The sequence below is a fragment of the Taudactylus pleione genome, unplaced genomic scaffold (assembly GCF_031769625.1).
Source record: "Taudactylus pleione unplaced genomic scaffold, aTauple2 ptg000247l, whole genome shotgun sequence".
NCBI classification, from domain to species: domain Eukaryota; kingdom Metazoa; phylum Chordata; class Amphibia; order Anura; family Myobatrachidae; genus Taudactylus; species Taudactylus pleione.
The window spans coordinates 1554860-1576813 of NW_028284649.1; the positions used below are offsets into that span (position 1 = coordinate 1554860).

The 21954-nt window shown below is 47.3% G+C and overlaps 1 protein-coding gene across 1 annotated transcript in view; it reads left to right on the top strand.

Annotated features, from left to right (window-relative positions):
• Window positions 1–6987: 6987 nt before the first annotated feature.
• The window catches only part of RUVBL1 (RuvB like AAA ATPase 1), a 35229-nt gene continuing 20262 nt past the window's right edge, over window positions 6988–21954 (top strand). Inside the window, exons 1-3 of the mRNA XM_088479841.1 lie at window positions 6988–7297; window positions 15391–15477; window positions 15919–16051. Of these exons, the coding sequence (XP_088335967.1) occupies window positions 7157–7297; window positions 15391–15477; window positions 15919–16051 (361 nt within the window). The 5' untranslated portion in view covers window positions 6988–7156. The remainder of the gene's footprint in view (window positions 7298–15390; window positions 15478–15918; window positions 16052–21954) is intronic.

Genomic DNA, 21954 nt, shown 5'->3' on the forward strand with positions numbered 1-21954 from the left:
TCTGTTAAATTATAGTAAACGTGCTTTGACGCAGATAGTCCATGAAATTATCTATGTAAGAGGTCCGCTGTTAACAGTCAGAACAAAGTACACATGCCCCCATTTATCATCGATATTAAACAGCAGCGCAATTTTTTGTTTAGTATCACTGTGATACAAACAAACAATTTACTGGTATTTAACAAAACTTACCCCTCCGGCGAGGTCCTGTAAAGTCCAGCAAAGTCTTCCTTCTCGGCGAGGCCCTCCGCTGGGCCTAACGCTGCCAGCGACTGGGCTCCAGTGTTAAGCGCAAGCGCGACGGACCGTCTGTGCATGAGCATGACACGGGGACCCGGCAGTGCCTGGAAGGCTTCGCTGAAGTTGGAAAGAAACCGCCGGGTCTCCATTGCCGGCAATGGGGCCCGCATCGCTCTCGCCATCTAATAGATCATTTGTGGAGGGAAAAAAAGTTTTGTTTTCTTTTTTAATATGTATAAAAGGTGTATTGAAGTTTCAACAGGGATCTGTGATGTAAGGTCACTTTAATACCCTTTTACACTGGCCAAATAACCTGCATTATTGTAGTGTCAACCCGGGTCGTGGCTCAGTGGAAAAGGGAACAGGGTTGGATTCCTGGGTTGAGTGCCCCGGCAATCTAATCTCTGCAGTGTGAATGGGTGACCCGGGTCATCCAACCCAGGTCCCGGTAGCACCCTATGGAGAGACAGCTCACCAGTGCATGGAGATGATGTCGATAACCCGGGTCCAGCCTGCGATGTAAATGGAACGCGGTTTGAAATCCGTGTTCAGTGATCCCAGCTGGACCTGGAAATTTGAAGTAAAAGGGGTATTAGTTTGTGTTTCCCAAACTCATTTCTCAGGGAGCCCTAACAGTGCATGTTTTCCAGGTCTCCTCACAGAATCACAAGTGAAATAATTAGCTCCATCTGTGGATCTTTCAAAATGTGTCAGCCAGTAATGAATACACCTGTGCACCAGGAGACTTACCTGTTTTTCTGGGCGGTCGGGTGCACCACCAGATTTTCAGAAGCTTCCTGGCTGTTCTGGGAGAGTAAGCAATTATACATTACAGGCAGTGTCAGAACTAGAAACATATACATAGAAACATAGAATTTGATGGCAGATAAGAACCACTTGGCCCATCTAGTCTGCCCTAAACTATCGCTACTGCAGGGTGTTTTGTTAGCTACGTGCTGGTAGTTTAATTGGTTTTTGATGAAACTGATCATAGTACATATCATACTTAGGGGTCTATTTACTAAGCAGTGTTAGGAGACAGAGGGGCTGATTCAGACCCGCTTGCGATCGCAGGACGCTCACAAGCAGGTCGATGGTGCCCGATTGCGCATGCGCACGACGGAGGGAGCTCCGTCGTGCGCATGCGCGAGACCCGGCGAGCGACGAGGAATCCGTCGCTCGGGGCCTCGCACCAAAGGGGGCGTGCTGTCGATGGTGAGTGACAGCATGCCCCCTTTGGTGGGCGTGCCGGGGGCGTGGCTGCCAGACGGAGGCGTTGGCATGGGAACGCCTACCGTCTGAGTCCGGCCCCACTGACATCAGTAGTGATGTCAGTGGGAGTGATTTTGGCTCTGATAGAGCCAAAATCACTCCAGGGCTTGCGGCAGCGAGACCCTACCGCAGGGTCTCATCGCAAGTCCGATGGTCGCGATGGTCTTGACCATCACGACCATCATCATGGACGCTCGCTATAGCTGTGGGTGGTAACCAACAGCAATGCGAGCGTCCATGAGGCCGCTCCAAAATGAGGTAGGAGGGCCCTGATTCAGAACGAGCGCTCTCGTCAGAGCGTCCGGCTCTGAATCAGGCCCAGAGTGAAAAGTGATAAGCTGCCAGCCAATCAGCTCCTAACTGTCATCTCACAGGCTGTGTTTGTAAAATGACAGTTGGGAGCTGATTGGCTGGCACCTTATCACAGTCTTATTACTTTTCACTCTGTCTCCTAATACTGCTTAGTAAATAGACCCCTTAATGCTGGCAGCTTCATTGGTTTCTGATGAAAATGATCATAGTACATACCATACTTGCCTACTTTCCCGGAACCTGTGGGAGGCACACAATTTTTCAGGTAACAACCCCCCCACCCCACTGTAACCCTGGAACAGTAGGCACTTCCCCCGTATCCTGCCCACTTCCTCGTGAAGTGGACAGAATAGGAAAATTTTCCCGGGAATCAGCGGCCCATGAGTAGGGGGCGGAGCCCCATGGCACGATTATATAAGAATTGCTTAATTTTGACCCGCCCCCTATTTAAATATGTGGGATTTTACCATAAGGGGGCAGAGCTTAATGTCATAGATAGTCTGGCCCCGCCCCATTGACGTCCACCTGCATCTCCTCTCCAAGCTTCTCTCAGAAAGGAATATCAGAAAGTAGTTAAGAATGTTACATATGTATTTGTGTGGTAGTAATGTAGTACTGTACGGTCCTCTGGGGTAAGTATTGATTCGAATCATACCCCTTTCACACTTGCAGCAATAACCCGGGTTATGGCACATGAACACGCAGCAACCCAGGTTACTGTGCAGTGTGAAAGGGCCAGGTTGAAATAAGCCGGGTCGAATTTCAACCCTGCTCATGAGAAAGATCGAACACGGGTTCAACCCTGCTCGTGATGCAGTGTGAATGGGTAACCTGGGTCGAGGTGACCCGGGTCCCGTTCACTGCATAGGAATAGCCTGCACTTTGAGGTGATCTCATCTGATGGCGGTGACGTCATCGATTCGGCTTTATTGCCAGGTCAGGGCGCCAGCCTGAAAGGGATCTCAGCTGGGTCGCACCCAGGATGGACCTATGAATAAAATCCTGGGTGCGACCCGGCATTCTGGTGTAAGAGGTTTTAGCAAACATGTTCTGGAAGAGCGCTGCGTAACATGTTGGTGCTATATCATTAAAAAGGAATAATTGTGAAATTGGTCTAGTCACTAAGGTGTCAAATACTAAAATACCTCTGATGTTAACTAATACCAGGCTAGGCTAAGTTTGTCAGATCACCAGCATACTTTCCAACTCTCCCTCATTGTCAGGGAGACTCCCCAAAATAGCAGCAATCTCCCTGTCTCCCTGAAGAGTTCAGCAATCTCCCTGATTCCACCATATCCCCATTATGTAGCCGTTCTATACTTAGGGGGAAAAAAGAAAACAGAGATATATACATTTAAATGTTTTAATCAGTGTCATTTCCCTGCATTGGTTATTATTAGGGATGTGCAGGCTCGGATTAGTTCGGATTTTCTCGCCAAATTTGGATTGGAAAAATTTGAATTTGGCGAAAAAATCCGAACTAATCCGAGCCTGCACATCCCTAGTTATTATAAGTAGGCTTACCAAACTATCCCTCTATGGCCCGTATTCAATTTGGCACGGAAAGCCGTTTTCACGTGTTTTTGGTAAAGACTTTTCGCCGATGACGTCATTTTCGCCTGTGTTGGTTTTACTCTGTATTCATTTTGAAAGACTTTCCACCTAGGCGGAAAGTCAATGCAATGTAATAGGCGAAATAGTTTCGCCTATGAATAGCAGGCGGAAAAAAGTGCAGAATTGGGGTTTTGGGGGTGCAACGTTGCAGGAACCCCCGTGCAGCCTTCAGACAGTCCCCCAAAGGTAAACTGTGTAAAAAAAAATAAAAAAAAAATCTTAAGGACACCCCAAAAAAATCACTTTGAATTTAGAGGCAAAAAAAAAAAGTTGGGAGACAAAGTTAAAAACTAGCGAACTTGACTCTGGGGGGGGGGGTCCCCAAGTATGCCCCAGGTGTTTTTTTAATTGCAGGTGCTTGCGGCAGGTGGATTTTTCACGAATTTTTCAACTTCACTTTAGCAACTTTTAAATATGCTGACCCCCATTTTCAAGTACCCCAAATTTGCAGGCTTAAATTATTTGCAGCAAAAAATACTCCTAAATACTATTCTGCATCAGGTATAGAAAAACGCTATTTAGCAGCTATTGAGCCTGTTTAAAAACACCAAATACCTTCAGCAAGCCAAATCGTGGGGTATCATAGGGAACCCCCATGTCAGAGCATCTTTTGGGGGGTGTCAGGCTGATTTCCCCAAATCTGACAGAACTTTTCTGCCTGTTCAAGTTTCGCCTTTCAAATTGAATACGGCGATACGCGGGCACGCTTGTGATACTTTTCTGCCTGCAAAACAGGCGAAGTAGGCAAAAAGTCCGGGAGGCGAAAAAGTATCGCGGCTGAGCTCAAATTGAATACGGCTCTAAACCGGGACACATATGAATTACACAGGTTCTGTAGCTGGCTGACTTCAAGTCTGCATTTCCTCAGATCTTTGTAATCCATGAGTGTTTCAGTTTAAGGGTATAGTATGGTAAGCCTAGTTATAAGGCACAAAGGCCCTCATTCAGAGCCGTACGCTCTGAGCAGAGCGCACGCTCTGAATGAGGGCCGCCCTCCATAAAAATGGAGCATCCTCCTGGACGCTCGTATAGCTGTGGGTCACCACCCACAGCCTATACGAGCGTGCAGTTTGATGGCCGCGATGGTCACCCCGGAGTGATTTTGGCTCTATCAGAGCCAAAATCACTCCCACTGACATCACTAGTGATGTCAGTGGGCTGGCTTCTGACGGGAGGCGTTCCCGTGGGAACGGCCCCATCAGGGAGGCACGCCCCCGGCACGCCCACCAAAGGGGGCGTGCTGTCAATCAACATCGACAGCACGCCCCCTTTGATCAGACACAACGAGCGAAGGACTTTCCTTCGCTTGTCGCGTCTGGCGCATGCGCACAACGGAGCTCCCTCCGTCGTGCGCATGCTCAGTGCAGAACATCGACCCACTTGCGAGCGGACAGCAGCTCGCGAGTGGGTCTGAATCAGGGCCAATGATCCCTATGGCTACATACATTTTCATTTATGGTTTCTCGTGGCCACTTATATGGAACAACTTGTAAAAAAACAATACATGTAGATCTTACTAACTGCTTTGGGGCTCATTTACATTTTAATGCAAGTACATTTTATGGCACGTCCATTTTACCGTTTCGCTCATAGGTGTTGTTTTCACAATCTCCCTGAAATGCTTTTTCAAAAGTAGGCACAGGGCCTGATTCAGAGCCGGACGCTCTTTAAGAGTGCTCGCTCTGAATCAGGTCGTTTGTTTTTTTTTGTTGCGGGCTCCTGGACGCTCGCTAAGCTGTGGGTGACCCTTACACTATAAATAGCTGCATGCGCATGGCATCTATTCTCCAGCTGCTTACCCGCAGAGGTGTGACTCTCCCCCCCACTGCGGCCCGTGGGTGGGAAAAACTGGACTGTCCTGCTAAATGTGGGACTATAGCCGTCATTAGGCCACATCCTTTACAGGAAAAGCCCGCAATTCGTGGATCCGCGAGGCTAAATGACGAAATTACCAGGGCATAAAGAAACGCGTTAGAATGAAGGAAGACTGCCTTAATCCTCCACTTTCAATATTGCCACTCAACACAGGGATCTAAGAAGGAAGCCTGCAGCGTTTATTGTGCACACAATTGTGGTTATCACCACCCCGCTTCACCGCGGCTACAACAAGCGGATACAGAGCTCAATTAACAACCATCCACCCGCTCTCCTACAGCACTCATAGGAGACACGGGAGTTCCGGCTGACGCACGTGTCTGATGGACACCACTCCCTGCCAGGTAGAGACGTCGGTCTCATCAGACGGGGTGTACGGCATTGTCAGCATTCAGCACAGACCCGGGAGCGAGCCACAGTACCATAAGAACGGCTTCATAGATCCACCACTGCACTTGCTGCATTGGTAAGCAGCGTTACAATATACAGCTGACTTTGGCGTATACTATAATGGAACTTACAGTATGTGAACATTTCCACTGCACATTAGCAGAGACATTGTTGCACATTTTCAGGAAGTATTTACAATTTATCATTCTATCCCTTTGCAACATATTTGGAACTTTGTATGAACAATTCCATATTAGAGGATTTATTTTTGGATTATTCACTTATACTATTGGGACTTTCAGCATTCTTTTTTTTTGTTCTTCCCCCTCCTCAGGAAGGGTTGTCATTTTATTATTATGTTTGTTATTATAGATATGAGCTTAAGCTCATAAATTTTAAATGTTTTATATGATGCTTGGACCCATGCATTAATGTTAGTATTATACCACTTGTCTAATAAATTGTTTATATCTTTACTCTAAACATATGTGTATGTATTGAATATCTATTGTGATTAGTACAGGCAGTGGCATAACTAGGGTATTTGGAGCCCAGTGCAAATTTAAAAATGGAGCCGCCAACCCCCCGAAGGCGCGCACGGTGAAAAAATGGGCGTGGTCACTTAAAAATGGGGCATGACAACATGGCACACACCCCTTTATCGTCACTCTGAACATTCCTTTCCATATGCACCTTAACCCCAGTAGTGCCCCTTATACAGTACCCCCAGTATGCAATGTCCCTAGTTGTGGTCCCACTTATACAGTACCCCCAATAGTGGTCCCCCTTATGCAGTCCCCCATTAGCTGCTGAATCAACCCCAATACATCAAGTTCAGCTCTATTTTGGATAATTAGCGCCGACTGGTTTAATCTATTTCATCTACTTGTTTTATTACTGTTTGTTCACAAATGTAAAGTGTAACGGAATATGCTGCACCATATAAGTAACTTAATAATCATTATATATATATATATATATATATATATATATATATATAATATATATATATATATATATATATATATATATATATATATATATATATATAAAAATAGATATAGATATATATAATAACCCCCATTTCTGCCGGGATGGGAGAGTGTCACGTGACCGCCCTGTGCCCTCAGCACGTTGTCTCCTGAAGGCCTCGTTACTAAGGGCCCGACAGTAGCCCCTAGCTACACAAGCGGAAGCTGTTACCTATTGCCAGAGTGACACATTCCCCATCCAATCTGAAGACAGGATGCTGCCATGCCTCCCAATCAGTTGTCAGCGGCTGAGGTGTGTGGGCGGTACTTCTCGGAGCCTTGGTAACCACATGGTAACGCGCTGTGGAAGCCGGGATTCCCGCTCTGTGTCTCTGCCGCTGCTGTCTGGGTTAGGACGGTAGGACAGGACCCACACACTCGGTACCTCATACACCCGCCGCCGGCTCCTCACTGCCAGCACCATGAAGATCGAGGAGGTTAAGAGCACCACGAAGACCCAGCGCATCGCTACCCACAGTCACGTCAAAGGCCTGGGCTTGGATGAGAGCGGGGTGGCCAAGCAGGCTGCGGCCGGGCTGGTGGGTCAGGAGAACGGCAGGGAGGTGAGACTGCACATTACAGAGGGAAAGCTTGGCCTGTCACTCGGTCAGTGGAAGTACAAATACCCACAGTGTGTTCTGACAGCCGTGCTGGGGCTTGTAGTTCCACAGCAGCTGCTTGGAGTGATGGCTGGTGCACACTGTTATACCCCATTTACACCAAAGTCCCGGGCCTGACCTGGGATTTGGAACATGGTTTCAACCCAGATCAGACCCCTTTTTTGCACTGCAGCGCCAAACCGGGGTATGGCCGGTTCTGCACCGTTCACACCGGAGCTGGGTCTGCAGTGACCTGGGTCTTCTGGCGTTGCAGTGGGCGCCGGGAGATGATGTAATCTCCAAGCGCCACTGAAGTCAGCCAATCAGGTAGCGTGCGGCACGATCCGTGTCCCGGGTTGCGCCGTTTACACTGCAGGGTGACAATGTAACGAGCCGTGCACCCAACCCTGCAAACTACCCGAGTTGGATCCCCGGGTCACTGGACCTGGGTGGATCCATTTACACTGATAAAAATACTGGGCTGATGTGCGTTCACGTGCAACAACTTGGGATTTTCATGTTGTTGTAAAAGGGGTATAAGAGTCCTGGGTTCCCTGGGGGAGTATTAACTGGGGACTGGTGGGTTACTGTGTTATGTACATACAGTATTACCTTTATCCTAATGTTCAGGGATCTCTTCTACGCAGAATAATATGGAATTAGAGATAGTGACAAATATGACTGGTGCGACAAGCTCATAGCTGGTCATACATAAAATTGAATGGCTCCTGTCACTTTAGACCAACACAATTGAATCACCCTCTTAGATTTATCTGCATGATGTACAGGATGTCTTTAGATACCCTACTAACTGTGTACCTAGGCAAGTGTTAATAAGTATGTAAAGCTATGAGCCGTATTCAGTTAGAGCGGATCCGCAATACTTTTCCGCCTCCCAGAATTTTCGCCTACATTGCGTCTTTTGTAGGTGGAAAAGTATCGCGGCCGTGCCCGCTTTACCCCCTATTCAATATGGAAGTACACGAAAACGGGACCCGGCAAAACTTGAACAGGTGGAAAGTACTGTCAGATTGTGGAAATCAGTCTGACACCCCACAAAAGATGCTCTGACATGGGGGTTCACTATGGTACCCCCAGATTTGGCTTGCTGAAGGTATTTGGTGTTTTTAAACGGGCTCAATAGCTGCTAAATAGCGTTTTTGTATAAGTGGTGCAGAATAGTTTTCAGGAGTATTTTTTCCAGAAAATAACTTATCCCAGCAAATTTGGGGTACTTGAAAATGGGGGTCAGCATATTTAAAAGTTGCTAAAGTGAAGTAAAAAAAATTGTGAAAAATCCACCTGCCGCAAGCCCCTGCAATGAAAAAAATACACCTGGGGCATACTTGGGGACCCCCAAGAGTCAAGTTCGCTAGTTTTTATCTTTGTCCCCCAATATTTTTTTTTTTTTCGCCCCCAAATTCAAAGTGATTTTTTGGGGTGTCCATAAGTGTTGTTAAAAAAAAATAAAAAATTTGACATGTTTACCTTTGGGGACTGTCTGAAGGCTGCACTGGGGTTCCCTCAACATTGCACCACAAAACCGCAATTCTGCACTTTTTTTCCGCCTGCTATTCATAGGCAAAACTTTTTCGCCTATTACATTGCATCAATACGGAGTAAAATCAAAACAGGCGAAAATTATGTCATCGGCAAAAAGTTTTTGCCAAAAACAAGCAAAAACGTATTTTTGCTTCAAATTGAATACGGCCCCATGTAGATAAATATGGACGTAATCCTGCTTTGACTATAGTCTTCATAATGGGACAGCACAGTGGTTAGCATTGCTGCCCTACAGCCCTTGGGTCATGAGTTTGCTTTCTGAGCATGGATTACAGCATTATTCTCAAACTCTATGGGCAGCTACACATGCTCTGTGAATAAGGGTCATCCTTGCAGTTGCCCCATAGGGCTCAGAGCAAAATTAAGCGAATTCGGGTTTGGAACGAAGGGTGTGTGGTGCCGGTCCGTTGCTGGCGTTTTAACACTGTTGCAATGGCAACTCGCACCCTTAGCATACAATTGGATTGACCCTAATGTCCATTATATTTAACCCCTTCTGTTCAGATAGTATATAACACCTTATTGAAAATAAGCCAAATCTCAGGTTTAGGTGGTGTGCTGGTTAGGGTTCCTTGAAGACCGAGTTTGGGAACCCATGGCTTAGGCATTGCAGAAGGAAGCTACAGCTAGCTCCACCATACTTGTATTCACACACTTTGTGCAACAAGAAAATGACCTCAGTACTGTGTGGGCTATACAAGCTCGGACATGGGTACAAAGTTACTGTTTAATATTTGTTAAAATTTGTGTGAAAAATATATGCAACAAAATTACGATGTCCTAAAGCCGTGTATCTTGCAGATATAAATGAGCGATTGAACCATAACGACATCGTTGTCGTTCAATCTATCATTAATCCTGGATAAATCGGGCAGTTTAATGACAAACGACCAGCGATGCGCGCTCCCGCTGGTCGTTTACGACAACAATCAACGCCTGAACATGCCGGTCAATCTTCTGATAACGACAGATTGAGCATGTTCAGGGATGAGGGAGGATGCCTGCACTGAACGATATATCGTTTAGTGTAGGCACTACAGGGTATGAGGAACGAATGTACGATTACAATGTTTTAATCGTACTACTGTTCCACTATCTGCAAGTTAATACACGGCATAAGGTAAAACCTGGATGGAGAACATTTTTGGGGGTTATATGACCCCAGCAAACATAGCAACCAATAATGCAGAAGTGTAACTGCCAACTTTGGAACACAACAAATGGCTGCTGGGCACCCTACTGGAACCACGGGCTGCTAGTGGCAGGGAGAAGTGATCGACTGCAGGTTATGCTCTTTGTAGTTCTACTACATAACAGTACATAGATGTAAGCCGATCAGGAAGGCGTTAATGCAACATCTCAAGATTGGTTGCTGAAATGTAAATAACACAATTTTACTGAGTGCTTTGCAAGAAAAAAAGTGCTACAAATAAAGTTGTCTTTTTTTTTTTTTCATTATTATACAATGTATGTAAAAAAATAAACAAACAAAATGATAAACGTGAAGGGCGGTATCCAATTAGCCCCAAACATTTCGACACTGTTTTTTTTTCACCCTATCCTATTATTCAGAACAAAATAATAGTATATATCTCACGAAAACACATAGGGTCCGCAATAAGCTCGCAAACCTATGTGTTTTCACCTTTTTTGGGGGGTGAAAAAAGGCACTTATCATGGATTATTTTTTGGGACACATCAGGTCCCGAAAAATATCCTTGATAAGTGCTGGCGTCAGGCATGTATAAAGATGCTGGACTGCTCTGGTTGCCTATAATTATGGCTGCATGAAGAGACCTCGGTCTCTGAAAGAGGGGCGACTCAAGGCCAGTTTGGCATGAACTTCAGTGACAGCTCAAACTGCAAAATGCTTCATAAGCTAAGTGAGGAATCCAATTGTTTGGGTGCTTGTGTTTCTCTGATTAGGTGCGAGTTCCCAGATTTCTGCTCGCACCTTCCTGCGGTGGCTAGCAGAAATCCACGAAAAGTCAGTCATTTGGGCCCTCTAATCAGGACTTTCGATGGGTTTAGCCTCTTTACACATCTAAACCTGGTACTTTTGGGTGTGACAAGTAATGTGTGCCCATGGCACTCACGCTAAATCGGAGCAACAATTGAATTGCTCCGTTAGGTGCCCGTTACTGATGGATGCGCAAAAAGACAATTGAATTCCCCCCTCATCAGCTGAGTGATGTCAGCGAGGATCTCTGAGGGAAAGCCAGCAGCTGCAGCGAGCAGAAGCTTATGCTCTTAGCCTACGATATCTGTGCATTAATCCAAGATACAGATTAGCAACTGCAATCACTGCACATTTCACCCTCTGCAGCAAACCCTAATCTCTACATTCGGCTTTACAATTCTACCCCCGTGTTGGTTAGGCCAGGTGGGCGCAGTTACTGTGAGGTTACATACCAATCCGACGAATCTAATAACCAGGGGGAGAAGCGGGTCTGTCGGTACCACATAAAGTCAGGCACCACAAGCAAATTTGCCAGGGCGGCAACTATCTGGTTGCTGATTTTAGATACAGGGCCGAAGAGGAAAAATTTGCCAACGCAGCCGATTTAAGAAAGATGGGTGAAGTCAAATGGTGCGAGGGGTATTGTGACAATAGGAAGCTGATTTGAAACATGGAAGGAAAATGAATCCTATTTGAAAATGTAGCGGCTGCTTAAACTGGTAGCGTCTCACGTCTACTGCGTTCCAATAAAATGCGCAGCAGAGACAGTAATCCTGATGAAATAGATTTTAACGTCCCGCAGGAGAGGAAACTGTTCTTATTTCAGCCGTTCATAAAGTTCTGTTTATTTAACAAATGATTTAAATGTTTAATTCCAAATGTGTCTACTTCCTTTGATTTAAAATGACATGATCAATTCTATAAATGTCTTAACCTGGGTGTATAGTCACGAGAACCGACATTCTTCCGACTAAAGTGCTGGCCGCGAGGTTTTAGCGCCGCGCTAAGCCGGAAAACTGCGTCGCAGCCGGCACTTTAGTCGGATTTCTCCTCACACCCTTTTGGAGGATGCGAGAAGAAATCATTAGTTGCCGCTGTTCAATTCCCGCTGAATTGAATCGCCCCTATTATTTCTCATCACATGGACACATGCACACTAGGGCAGTCCTCAAGGCACCCTAACAGTCCAAGTTTTAAGGATATCCATGCTGGAGCACAGATGGTTAAATCGAATTGACTGATGTACTGATTAAGGCACCTGTGCTCAAGCATGCTAATCTTGAAAACCTGGCCTGTTAGGGTGCCTTATCCCCTGTGATATGGATCCTTAATAATCGTTGCAGTGGCGCAATGATTAATACATAGGGGGTCATTCAGACCCACTTGCAAGCGGCAGTACGCTCGCAAGTGGGTCGATGTTCCCCACTGCGCATGCGCACGACGGAGGGAGCTCCGTTGTGCGCATGCGCGAGACCCGGCGAGCGAAGGACTTTCCATCGCTCTGGGTCTCGCACCAAAGGGGGCGTGCTGTCGATGTTGATTGACAGCACGCCCCCTTTGGGGGGCGTGCCTGCCAGACGGAGGCATTCCTATGGGAACGCCTACCGTCTGAAGCCGGCCCCACTGACATCACTAGTGATGTCAGTGGGAGTGATTTTGGCTCTGATAGAGCCAAAATCACTCCAGGGCTTGCGGTAGAGAAACCCGACCACAGGGTTTCACTCACAAGTCCGATGGTCGCGATGGTCAAGACCATCGCGACCATCTTGTTGGACGCTCGTATATGCTGTGGATGGTGACCCACAGCTATACGAGCGTCCAAGAGGATGCTCCATTTTAATGGAGGTGGGCCCTGATTCAGAGCGAGCGCTCTGGTCAGAGCGTACAGCTCTGAATGAGGGCCATAGTCCCCTATATCCTACTTGCATCGATATTCATGCATAATGAAAACATTAACATTTCAGAACTTTTTATTAGACGCGTATTTCATTTTCAGAATCGCAGAACGGGTCTCTTTCATATACAACCTGCAGATCCCAGCCTGCCGCTCCAGCCACGGCAGTTTAGTTACAGCGAGGCCGAAAACTTTTCAACCATTGAAGGGTTAAATACTGAAATGTCGTATTTTTGGCCGCACTTAACAGATCTATTTTCTATGTACTCATGAAGCCAGTTTTTGTGGCATGGTTTTCATTTCACGTGCCTTTTTCATTGTGGGATGTTATGTGTGGGAACGCTGCAAGTGAAGCAGGACACAACTTGGAAAGCCCTCTGACGAGTCTCGTCCATGTGCGCCGTACAGAGAGCCTTATCTGATATCGGCAGAAAACTTGCCATGAACCAGTGATTGGTGGGGTTTATTTTTAGATGGAGAAACTGGGAGATGAAAGGTGCACCAGCCTGTTACACTGATGCTCGCTGTACACGGGTCAGCTGAATTGCCTGTCACCTGGTGTCAGTTCTGCAGCCAGTCTAGGTGAAAGTAAATGCTTTATGGCAACAATCCAGCATTAACAAAGCTAGTTACTTAAAATGCTTGCAAATGCTGTAGATGTAAATGTGTTGATAAGTGTAATGCAATGCAGTCTGTGTAGAGTTTCTTATCTAGTGCTCCCATACCTCCTGGGACAATCCTCTTACGGTTTTCTATTCTTCCCCCCCCCCCCCCCCCCCTATCCAATTCAGCGGGCAGGTTAATCAGGTGCGGTGAAAGTAGAGTATAAATCAGGAGAGAACCGTGCAAGAGCCAGCAGGATTGCTAAAAACAAATATAGCAACTACCGGCTTTTATGTATGTATTAACAGTTATGTAGTGCACGCACATTCCATAGCGCTGTACAATCCCTGCCCCAGACAATCTGACCACCAGGATCCCCAGTGTCGGCATCCTGTACACATCCTGCAGGAGCAATGTAAGGAGAAAGGAACTTCTGTAACAAAACAGGCAGGGAATGACTGGCAGCAATGCTCAGTGTGTATCCATAGATCAGGGACAATTATGTCACAGTAACTCAGTATCGGCTTAGTGACCTGTGCCGCTATACACTCCACAACAGGTCTTAAAAATGTAGATATTATTTTTTTGTATATACATTTTTTTTTTTTTTCATTTTAACATGAGCGCTCTATTGAGATTGCCCCCAGAGCAAACGAAAATGTAGGTGAAGAGATGCTTATGCTGTACAGCATAGTATGATGCTGCCTTATGTCTCCAGGATCCATCTGTTTCCATAACTATAGCATAGCATGTCGCTTACCTAGCATTCCCACTAGGCTGTTTTAGCGCGGCGCGGCGCCCTGCCCTCACAGCCTGCGGGTGCCGTCTTCACCCGCGGGTCGTAGTGTCCCGCGGGTGGGGAAATGTGCAGTGACCTGGTCTCTGCCGGACGCGTTTCATAGACACACACCCTTTTCAATGGCCACGCCCCTTTTCAGGCGCACGCGCACAGAAGTGGCCTCTCTGGCTTCAGCACCCTGCCTGCCGCCAGAGCTAGAGTGAACACTGCTTACCTATATCCTAGCTCAGGGGTAGGGAGCTGTAAGAGCAGCGGTGTGACCGTCTGAATCATCTTAAGGATGCTCCAGATGGCGCTGCTGCGTAGATTCTGGCTGCAGGGTGCCATTGTAGGCACCCGTCTAACCTGATGAGGCTAGCAGAAAAAAAGCTCAGAGGGCCAGATCAAATGATTCCGCAGGCCTTATACAGCCCCCGGGCCTGAGGTTCTCCATCCCTGTCATAGCTTGTTCACCTGGTTTTATGAAGGGGGATTTGTGGTGCCTATTGCTTTACTCGCCAGGGTTGTCACTCTAAAGGCACACATCCACTAGACTATTAAATTGAACGATAACGATATTGTTATTCAATAATCGTTTGCAGATTGTTAAGGGGTCCATCCATTAGACGACTTTCTGAACGATGCGGCCAAAACCAGGAGGTTTCGGTCGCATCGTTCAGAAAGTCGTCTAATGGATAGTCGGCAAGGACCAGCGATGCGTGTGTGCACACTGGGTCCTTGCCGACTATCTGTTCAGTTTTTCAGTTCGCCTAATGGATAGCCCCCTTTAAAAAAATTTTTTTATAAAACGACCAGCGATGCGTGCTCCCGCTAGTCGTTTAGACATCTATCAACGGACAAATATGTTATGCAACCTGACGATAACATCAGGTTCAACATGTTTGCAGATGATTGATTTTGCCTACACTGACCGACTGCTCACTCTGTGCAGCCACATCACAGATTGACAAACGGCTGCACGATTACAATGTCGTACTCGTGCAGTCGTTATGAGGTCTGCTATTGGACGTGTGCCTTAACATTGCTTCATCGGTTATGTTTTGAAAACGTCCCTAAGAATTTTGCTCTTACATTATAAGCTTTGACTTTCTCTCCTCAGATCTGTCTTCAAAGCTTCAGAACTAGAATGTTTTGAATAATGTTCTCCTTTTTTTTTCTGTGTGTGTGTTTTTGACAACCCCCTCTCCTCAGCCTGTCAAACAGTAACAACCCTCTCTCTTTCCCTTTAAAAATTACAGGCATGTGGCATAATAGTAGAGCTAATTAAAAGCAAGAAAATGGCTGGAAGAGCCGTGCTGCTCGCAGGACCTCCCGGGACTGGCAAGGTAACTTGTCTCACCTGCTTCCTATTTAGCCGTGGAGAATGTAAAGCATGAATGTCCGACTGTTCCTTGTAATTTCCACTTGATGACGCTTCAAACCCCCCCCCCCCTTCCCCCATGTGTTGAAATATATCTCCTTCCACCTCATGTTAATAAATTAAGTATTTAAGAAAATAATGAAATGTATAGTAAAATATTTCTGCAAAGCAGTTACTTTTAGCTTATCCCATACATGCCTAAAAAGGAGTTACAATGTAAAACGTTTTTATTGCTTTATATTTAGTTGAACTGCGAGAGTAATTCTAATACTGAGCAAGCATTGTGCTATGTTCACTGCTACTTGTCCTCTGGGTGGCGCTGTTCTATTGCCTGTAATAATAGATCATATTAGGCTTTGACAGAGCAAACAAATTCTTATTAACGTATGTTTAATATCCCTTCCAGACCGCTTTGGCTTTAGCAATTGCTCAGGAGTTGGGCAGCAAAGTCCCGTTTTGCCCCATGGTTGGCAGTGAAGTCTATTCCACAGAGATTAAGAAAACCGAGGTATTAATGGAGAATTTCCGAAGAGCTATTGGTAAGTGGCATACGTGGCCAACTAATCATGCATGTTCTGCTTTGCAAATACACGGGGGAATTAAATTGACTGCGATGTCGATTAGCGCCAGGAATTATTGCCCAGAGGTATTCAACTGGCAGTGCTGTAAACCCGCGACTGAGTTGCGAGCAGTAATCCCATTAAACTAGCGCAGCAATGCTAGTTGCGAGCTTTGCACATGCGCTGTAGCAGCATTGGGTCCGGCACTCCCCAAGTTAGAAAATGCCGTTTACCGTGACTAGATACCTGGTATTAGACGCGGTAAAGTGCATCTCTCGACTCAAGTGCCGGGCACGGTGCAAACAATGGAATAGTTCCGGGCACTCTTTCCTGGCTCTAATCAACATCTCATTCAATTGAATTCCCCCCATAAATTGGCTTGTTCTGAGTTGAAATGCGTGTTGCCATGACAACACCCCATGTCGTATTCAGGGGTCCATAGGGCCCCACAGGGGAGACAATGGGGTGTAGGTGGGACTTGGAGGACCGGACAGCAAAACTTTTCTATCCCAGGACGCTCCGTTCCTTACCCCTATACCCCCGCCCACAGCCTGAGGGCAACTCTGTTTTGTTGGTGTCCGGCAGGAGCTGGATCACCTTTTTAAGCTTAATTTTATGATTTTATTTTTCATTTATATTGGACGTCTGCACTGTTGCCCCATCACCTCTCTGCGGTGCTGTGACACCAACCCTCAGCTAGGTACTCCCGGCGGGGATCTGAGGGGAACCTAGCTAGCAAGGCTTCCTGGACACCCCCCCGACTGCAGCCGGGACTCAAGGGGACAGGTAAGGCGGATCCCCTCTTGCGGGGACCTACGTCTAATGCGCAGTCTTGCCTCACGTCTTGGGATGCAGACTGGAGGCGCTGACGTGGACACCGGTTCGTCTGGGACTCCACTAGACCACCAGGACAATACAAACACTGGCGCAGGGCATGATTTAAGGCCTGGGGACACGTTGGTTAATGTCAGCATAGGGGAGAAGGCGCTGTCCCTGCAGCCCCTCCACCAGCTCAGGGCGCCATTCCACTGCTGTCTTGCTACTCCTCCCTCACGCTCCGTCCCCTCTGAGACTCACTGCAGCCATTTTCTGCATTCAGGTCTCTGGGAGCGCTGGGTCCAGTCTCCCTGTATACCTCTCCCAATGGCCAGGTTTATACAGCGCTATAGCTAGCATTCCCGCTAGGCTGCTTTAGCGGGGCGCGGCGCCCTGCCCTCCTTCTGGAGGGCAAAAAAAGCACCCTGCCCTCCTGAAGGAGAGCAAAAAGTGCCCTGCCCCCACAGCCTGCGGGTCGCGGCGACCTGGTCACCGCCGGAGAATAGACGCCGGGTGCATGTGCCCGGCATCTATTCTCCCTGTCAGCAGCGTTTTGGGGCTGCCCGGCGTCTTCTAAGTGCCAGGCACGCCCCCAAGAGTGACGAAAAGGGGACGTGTCTTATAGACACGCCCCCTTTTTGTGCCGCCGGAGCTAGAGTGAACACTATATATCCTACCAGCCACTGCGGTCTGTTTAGTTGATTTTAGTGCCCACTGCAGTTATATTGTATATTCTGCATTTGTATGTGCTAGCGCTGCTGTTTGTTTTTCTATTACTGTTAGCTTACACCTTTCCCTTTATTCTACTATAACCCTGGCATACTAAAGTATAGGGGGTTCATTGTAGCTCGCATCTCCCTATATTTGTAAGGGCTATCACATTCTATATATTGCTGTTGCGTAGTACACTGTGCCATATTGCACATACATCTGAATTGCTCACTGCACTGTAAGATTGTGTTACAGTATTCTTGCAGCTATGTCTGGCAGAGGCAAGAATAACTATCAGCCTGCTGCTCGCACTCTGGTGTCTTGTAAGTCCTGCTCAGCAGGCTTGGCTTCAGAGGACCTCATTCAGGATGGTCTTTGTGCATCGTGTTATACTTTCTCGGGACCATCAGACCCACGGTCCTCTCCTCAGGACCCACCCTGGGCTAGTTTTTTACAGGTGCTAGGAAAACTTGCGGTCCACCTAACGGTTCTTGTAGTCTCCCTATGGGATGGCCACAGCAGGTACTCCCTGCGACTCCTTTGCCTCCCCCAAGGGTAGACGTACTTTCTACCTCAGTGCAGAGTCTGGGGGATACCTCTACTGCCTTTCAACAAATGCTGCAAAAGGAGAGACCCTTACCTAGTAAACCTACTAAGCGTGCTGTGTTATCTCCCCAGTCCGCCCAGCTATCCGATCCTGAATTATCATCTGGGGAGGCAGGGGTCGCAGACCTATCTCACTCTGACTCCGCCCCCCCCCCCCCCCCCCCCCCCCCCCCCCCGGAGATGAAGAACCCTCCTCTAAATTGAATATACCTGCACTTGGGAGAGCTGTCAAATCTATTCTTCAAATAGAATAGACAGAACCTGCTCCTCCCCTCTTCCTGCTACTCATTTGCACTAAATGGGAAGTTCCCCCAGCAGTAGATTCCCACGTGACACGTCTGGTCAAGAATGCTGCCTTACCCATCCATACTGCAACTTCCTTGAAGGAGACTACAGATAGAAGGATTGATGCTTGTCTAAAATCTATATACTCTCTTACAGGATCTATTACTCAACCTGCTATGGCTAAGGCCTGGGTGGCAAAAGCCTTTGAGAGTTGGGCAGAGGCCCTAGAAGAGACATTTCCCTCTGATGCTTCGAGGGAACAGCTGTCCTGCATATCTCACATTAGAGATGCAGCCTCCTATTTGGGTGAAGCAGCAATGGATACGGCTCTCCTAGCTTCCAAGGCATCTTGCCAATTCTGTAGTAACCCGCTGTATTGTTTGACTCCGCTCATGGAAGGCAGATTCGGACTCTGAAAAGGCATTAGAGTGTCTGCCTTATTCTGGTGATATCCTGTTTGGCCCAGAATTATACAAAATTGTAAATACCTTGGCTTCTTCCAAGACGGCGTTCCTGCCCTCTGCATATAATGTGAAGCCTCGGATATCATCCTTTTGTCCTCAAGGAAAAGTTAAAGGTCAGTTCTTTCCAAGGCATCAGGCTTCCAAGCCTAGGACCAAACAGCCCTGGGCTACTAGACGTCCACCTGCCAAATCTGAGGACAAGCCTTCAGTCTGATGGGCGGGCCTCTCCCTTGGGGTTCCCAGGGTGGGGGAGCCCCACTTCTTCAATTCGCCCAGTTCTGGCGCCAGACCACATCAAACGTCTGGGTAAGAGAAGCGGTCTCCCACGATTAATATGCCCTCAACCCCTCCTCCAAACCCCCCACCCAGCAGTTTTTTTGCATAAGACCTACATTGGACCCAAGCAAGGCCCTGCTGCTCGAAAAGGCCATTCAGTCCTTACTGCTCTCAGAAGTAATAATTCCGGTCCCCTCCTTACAGCGGAAGCCCAACGGGTCTCATCGGCGTATCCTCAACCTCAAGTCTCTGAACAAGTTTATCAGGGTGCCCAGGTTTCGTATGGTAACCCTCCGCTCTATTGTCCTGGCTATGGAGCCTGGGGACTTATGGTGTGTCTGGACATTTAGGACATATAGCGCCTTCTCATCAGCAGTATCTCCAGTTTGCTGTCCTACAGCAGCATTACCAATTTCAAGCACTGCCTTTTGGGCTTTCTACAGCTCCTCTGGTCTTTACCAAGACTGAATCTAAACTCCAACCAGTTTCATAGCGATCCCGTTAGGCTGTTTTAGCGGGCTGCTGCGCCCTGCCCTCCTTCTGGAGGGCAAAAAGCACCCTGCCCTCCTTCTGGAGGGCAAAAAGCGCCCTGCCCTCACAGCCTGCGGGTGCCATCTTCACCGAGGGTCGCAGTGTCCCGCGGGTGGGGAAATGTGCGGTGACCCGGTCACCGCCGGTGAATAGACGCTGGGCACATGCGCCTGGCATCTATTCTCCCTGTCAGCAGCGCTTGGGGGTTGCCCGGTGTGTCCGTAAGTGCCGGGTACGCCCCCAAGAGTGACGAAAAGGTGATGTAACTTATAGACACGCCCCTTTTCAATGTCCACTCCCCCTTTTCGGGTGCGCGCATGCTCCAAAGGCGCGCGTGTAAATGCCTTCTCTAGCTCCTGCACCCTGCCTGCCGCTGGAGCTAGAGTGAACACTAGTTTCAGCTTGCCTAAATAACAAAACTGTGTCAGGGCATGCTGGGACTTGTAGTTTCACAGCAGCTGAAGAGCCACAGGTTGTTCTAACCTGCATATAAAAAATAATCAGAGGGGGTAAACATAACATCTGCAATTTCAGGTTGCGTACCTGTGCAATAATATCCTGACTCTACCTTAATCTTTAATGATTGGAAATCTGGTACCGACTCCTCGATTCAGCGCATCCCCAACAAATGCGGTTTATGCGTCAGTATTTTATTTGTTTATATTACTCTGCCGTTACGTATGCCAAATAAATGTAAGAAAAAAAATATATATAAAAAAAATAACTAATACGATAATACCAACATGAGAAAATATTACACCCCGTACGATCGGCTGAAAGGCAGCGCAGCAGCGTAAGATGAAGGGAAATGAGCTGTGAAATGGTCGCTGTAGCGACACATCGATCGAAGGAGATCACCGGGCGCCCTTTATTATTGAAATCATGGGTGAACGTTTCCTGAGCCCCGAGCAGCGTGAGCAAGCAGGGAAGACAAATCTTTTATATATATTTTTTTTATTTATTTTTTTTTTTTTAAATCCCAGAGTCAAATAAAGCTTGACCCTCGTATTGATTTTGTTTTATGTTTTTTTTTTTTTGTTTGCAAAGGGAACAGGCGACATAATCTAGTCTTTAAATTCCTGTCAAGGCAGGGGCAAAGAGGGGGAGGGTACCGAGAAGAGAAAAACCTTCTTGAGCAGAAATGAAAAGAGAAGCGTCTGCAATATTTCCTTCATGTGATGAAGTTGCCTGTCAGGGATTTGGAAATTTGAACCAACAGATGAAACCTGTGTCATCCCTGTTGTCATTCCCGCTGATAAGAGTCTGAGAGTTAAATCATCACTAACAGCCGCAGCTTTTGTTACCAGGGAACATTCTCTAAATGTCAGCACACGGGAGAAGGTTCTAAACAAATATTGGATTCGGTGAAAGACTGGGAGATTCTTTTGTGGGATTTTCAATTTCATACGCCGATCGGTCTGAAGTGTGAGATCCTAATGGGATTCTTTCACCCTGTGCAAATTAAACATCTGGCTCTAACGGCACCTACAGACTCTGGAACCTATTTAACTGCGGATATATCAGGTGCAGATCCAGCTCCGCCGCCGCCTTGTTGGTTTACTGGCAAAAAGCGTCGCTATCGTTCTGCATGTCAAGTGGGGTTGAAAACTAATCCGCCAGATTATAAATATGCTTTTTATTACAAATAATGCAGCATGATGCCCTTTTGTATTATTACATTTTATATATTTATATATCTCCAACGTTCTAAAATGCTGCAGGGCCCAGCCTCCCGCTGTGCCTTTCCCTGACCAACATCAACCCCCCGGGGAGCCAGGAATTGTGTATTAACATTCACCGTGCATGCAGGGAGAGCTTGGGGGCAGCCCAGAATCTCCTTGAGTGCTGGGCACACCCCCTAGATGTTGGGAAAAGGAGCGTGGCATGAGACCTCGCCCGTCCAGAGTCCACGCCCCCTTTTAGGACACGAGCACTTCTCAGGTGTGCCTTCTTTAAAGAGCCACATCCTGCCACACACAGATAGATAGATCTATCTATCTAATGGGTCATTCCATGCCAAATCATCACAGCGTCCAACCCGACCGTCTCAGATTTTCATGAAATTTGGTACAGACATGCCGACATTCTGGCGGCTTCTTCCGGGAGGGGGCGGCCAGATCGGCAAAATCGGGAGGCGTGGCCGGCGCTTGTGGGAGGAACTGAGGGCATGGCCATGTGATTGCGTAATTTTGG